Source organism: Poecile atricapillus, chromosome 11, assembly GCF_030490865.1.
Source record: "Poecile atricapillus isolate bPoeAtr1 chromosome 11, bPoeAtr1.hap1, whole genome shotgun sequence".
Taxonomy (NCBI): Eukaryota; Metazoa; Chordata; class Aves; order Passeriformes; family Paridae; genus Poecile; species Poecile atricapillus.
The window spans coordinates 2388078-2392738 of record NC_081259.1 but is presented as its reverse complement, the minus strand read 5'-3'; the positions used below and the strand labels follow the sequence as shown (position 1 = coordinate 2392738).

Below are 4661 nucleotides of genomic sequence, written 5' to 3'. Positions count from 1 at the left end.
GAAAATAAGATAACTTTAACATGCTAAAAAATAAATCAATCTTAAGTGGTGTGTCAGCCTCTACTGTTTTTCTTTAGGATCAGAACAGATACTGAAATGACCAATATTAAATAAAACACATTTAGGCACTTGTGGAAAGGCTGATAAAATTTAGATGCATCGAATTTTCACTATGGCTGATCCCCTCAAGGTAGAGGAGCTGATTTTCACACAAAATATTTACTCATTATACAAATTTTTCAGGAAAACACTTCAAACTGGTCAGTGAACTGCTCAAACTCCCTGAAATATAAAAAATAATTTTATTTCAGTGGGAAGAGAATCAGACTGCTGTGGCTGGGCCTTTATGGAACTGCTCTACTTAAAATCCCTGTGTGGACACACAGGCTGCAGCTCAAACTGCACTGAGCTCCTTTCAGATCTGTACCTGATCTTGCAATGCAGTGCCTCAAACTCCTGTAAAATGCCACCAGTACCAACGTGATGGCACCTGGGTTTACATCTTGCTGCAACAAGACTCAGGGGTTAGAACACCACATTACCTCTAATCAAAACTAAAGCAATCAAATACAACAAGGAGTTGAATGCTGGGGGCTTGTTTTCATCCAGACACTAATCTCTGACAGCTACAGATTATTTAACCAGCAGTAATTCTTGTTAGCACTGACTTCTACATAAACAAGATGAAGAAACACCAGTGACATCACCATACCTGAGAGGTTTATTGTTAACACCTCATGGGAGCACACAATGTGGTTAAGAGCTGCAGACATTTCTGTCATTCTAATCAATCTAATAAAATGTTAATGAAAATAACCAGAAAGATTTTAAGCTTTTTATTGACTCACTGTAAAACTTCTTTTTTTGGATGAGACAGAAAAAAACCTTAACATTGTGAACATTGACTTTGCATATTTTAAAGGAACTACAAACCAAAGCAAACATCCAACATACTGGTTTTTGGTAAATAAAATTTAAACATTACATATTTACAAATCTACAACCATTCATTTAAAAAGTGCTGCTTGCAGACTAACGAAGTACCATTTTTAAATCCCAGTGAGATAATATCCAGAAATACCCCTCTCTATTATTACTATTTGCATCTCCCATTTGTTACACTAAGATTTTACATGCAGGAATTTTCTCTTTCTTGGGATACAAATCATTTAATTTGCCAGTGGAAGTCAAATTCATAAGGCTGTAACTGTACCAACAGCAAACTTTCTCAAATGGGACACAGCAGTGTCAGAGAAACAGCACAATTTCTATTCACATTTCAGTATTTCATCTCCAATAATTATTCCAGTGGAACCATAAGTAAAGGAAAATATATATTGCACTGCAAATGTAAAACCTTTGTTTAAGGTTTTGGACATTAGCATTATTTAGTACACAAAAGGAGAAAATTCAGTTCATACAAAATTTTAAATTGAAAATATGTCTCAAATATTTTATTTATTTATCTTTGTGGTATTGGAAAATATAGTCAAATTGCTTTTCTAATAAAGGACAGTGACATTTGAAAACTGTTTCAACACTGAATTGTATGATGCTTAAAAATTGTCGACCTCAGGATACGTTTGGAACATTATGACTTGAATGAAGAAAATTTCCCACTTATAGTATGTTGTTATTCCAACTCTATTTTTATATATTTCTACAGTGGACTGACTTGCAACAGACTTTATAAAACAATTCATTAAGTATAATGATTTCACTTGATGAACTACTACATGATAGAGTAATTTAAAAGCACACCCAAATTAACACTGGCAACGCTTCAGGAGAGCCACGCCGGGGATGCAGGAACAGAGGGATTGTGTGAAGGCTGCACAGACAGCCCTGCTCCCAGGGCAGTATCCACTCCCTGACAGTGCTGGGGGATGTTGGAAAGAAGTGAAACTGGTTGGGTTTATAAGTCTGGAGGCAGTTGGAAGTCCTTACAAGGAGGCTGGGACTAGGATGAAGGGGCCACGTGTGACAGTGTTGCCGCCACATCTGCGCCGTGTCCTGGGGATGGGGAGTGGGCTCAGCTCTTCAGCCACCCTGCGATGGGAGTGGGAAGCTGGGTCATAGCTCAGCCCCTCTAACACCCCACAGCAGCTCTGGAAAAAGCACTTGCTCTCTCTCATTTCATGGCTTGAAGGTCCTATAGAACAGTGGCTGTCCCAGTGGGAAACAGAACTGCAGGGAGCTGGGAACACGACTTTCCCCAGGGCACACCCAGCTAGGAGCCTAAGTACAGCAACTACTGGAGGCAAGAGTTCCATGGTAAGTAAGCAGCATTCCTACTGTACAGAGCAGAGCAGCCATGCACACTAAGGGGTACTTACAGGGAATGTGTTCAAAAATAGCCTGTTTATTTTACAATAGTTCAGAGGAATGAAGAGGGTATCTCTACCATGTACCTGGGTGAAAAAAAGGAGCTCCATTTCATGCACAAAGGACACTGTACAAGCGTGGCAGTACAAAAGAGCATCACAAATTGTTAAAATAAATTAAATGTGAAAGATGTGGTAAGTGTAGCACTGCTAGCTCCACCTCAGGTGGGGGGATACTTTCAAAAAGGTCAGCTACATAATTAGCAGCATGTTAGAGAAGAGGCATTACCCGATGGGAGCTGTATCCAAGACTACATCCTGCAATTATCATCACCACATACCTGCAGCTCTACATGTTTTAAATCCTTTCTTCTTAGGGCAGCTTCTTCTTACAACTCTACAGAGGTCTGGGAGGAGGTTACAGAGCTTCATAGCAGCATCACTTCTCATTTATGCCTCTAAGGCTTGCTCTATTTCACTTAATGAAGTATCTGTGAGCTTTAAGGTTTATTACCTTCCTGCCTAAGTATTGCTGGTTTATGATACTTGCTAACCAAAGATGTTTTTAAAAACACCTACTGGTAGGCAGACTGCAATATAAAATCTAATGTAATAGTTGAATATTTGGAAGTATTATAACAGCAACAACTTAAATTAAAAATAGAAAATCATTAAGATTACTTAAAATAAAGCTATTTGTTAAAGCATGATTTAAATTTGTTTAGGGTGTTTTATACAGTTCAATGTCTGTTTTTCCACCTCCATGCAAGACTTCTGATATTTTCCTTGTAGCCTACCTTCTGGTGAGGAGTTGCTATGTGACTAAGAGCACAGAACATTTTTTAAATGTCTAGAACAAGAAAACAAGAAGCAAAAGCCATGACTCCACCACAAGGATTGATTTAGCAGTTTTCTTCTGAGAACAAAAAAGTTGTTTTGCCTGTGAAACAGAGACAAAACATTCCAAGTATGTTTAACTAAGCACAATATGCCCCAATAAGTTACATTCCCTGTAATTCCCTGTAGCAAGTTTTCTGGATGTACTTGAGTTAGAAGTTTTGGATGGGCATTATGTGGTGTTGTACTGAGTGTTTCAAACACAACCACTGAGACTGTGAACCCTGCATGTTCCTGGAGAACTCACTGCAGGCTGGCACATCTGGAATGAGGCCACACTAACCAATGCCAGCAGCTGAGATGAGCTGATTCCAAAACAAAATCCATAGGACTCTTCAATGTGTTTTCCCTTTCCTAGGGAGTGGGGAGGGAAGGGAACATGAAAGGAAGAGAAGATTTCTATAGAAGTGTTTCACAGAGACATCAGTGTATTCGTTAGAGTTTTGCAAAATTTACCATACCTTCCTTCTGATTGCTGTGGTAACACATTTTCCAAGTGTGCATGAGAGAAATCCTGGATCTCCAGTACTGTCTAGGTGAAGGTTAACATTTTCTATTCTGCTTTAAAAACAAATCACTCTTCAAAAAGTAACTGGACAAGTTACTATAAATAGCAGTGTACTGCAAAAAAAATAAGCACTGTATTGCTTCTGCAGCAAGTCCGTTTAAAATTCACTCCAGTAATTTAAAAAAATTAAAAAAATATCAACTTACTATAAACAATTTAAAATATGTATAATACAACTTTGTATGCTCTTCATAACATCATGAATATTCTATGTAAACAATAGATTCTGAAGAATTTCCTTCGCTCACATTAGTTTCAGTGCATTGTTTCTGTCCACCTGTTATGTTTTTTTTTAAGGGAGCTGTAATATGTTGTCCCAAGTCAGAGAACTGATTTTGTTTAGAACCTGCCTCTCCACACACCGATTTCCAGAAAGGACAAGGGACAGGGAAATAATATTTGGCCCATTTTGCTCTCTGTCCATCTCCACAACTGCAGCCAGGCCAAATTTCCCGAGGCCTCCTGCCACAGTCCATCGCACACACGTTCCTGAACACTGAAGACTGAGATGTTCCTTGTGACTGAAGTGGTTATTTTACACAGAAATACGTCATAGATATCACCTCTTTAGCCAGGTATATTTAAAGATATGGTTCTCCAAAAATCTTTCTGCATTCCATCACTCCAGTGCTCGGTGGTCTATCGCAGTTATGAGTGTTCTTCACTTGATTAGCGGTGAGACGATCATAGGCCATTTTGTACTCTCTGTCAAAAGCATCTGCAGGAAGGGAAAAACAACTTTAGATACCAAGCTCAAAAACATCACCCAAATGCCACGACAGCTGCATTTATCAGCACAAAATAAAAGTAAAGTCCTTTTTATCTGGCACTTACTACAGAGTGGCACACATCTAATCTACAGATTATTTTTT

The 4661-nt window shown here is 38.6% G+C and overlaps 1 protein-coding gene across 3 annotated transcripts in view; it reads right to left on the bottom strand.

The window, feature by feature from the left end:
- Positions 1-821: 821 nt before the first annotated feature.
- The window catches only part of DENND4A (DENN domain containing 4A), a 56945-nt gene continuing 53105 nt past the window's right edge, over positions 822-4661 (bottom strand). For all 3 annotated transcript variants that reach the window (XM_058846568.1, XM_058846570.1, XM_058846567.1), the window contains one exon: positions 822-4507. In XM_058846568.1, coding sequence (XP_058702551.1) covers positions 4371-4507 — 137 coding nt within the window. In that variant the 3' untranslated portion in view covers positions 822-4370. The remainder of the gene's footprint in view (positions 4508-4661) is intronic.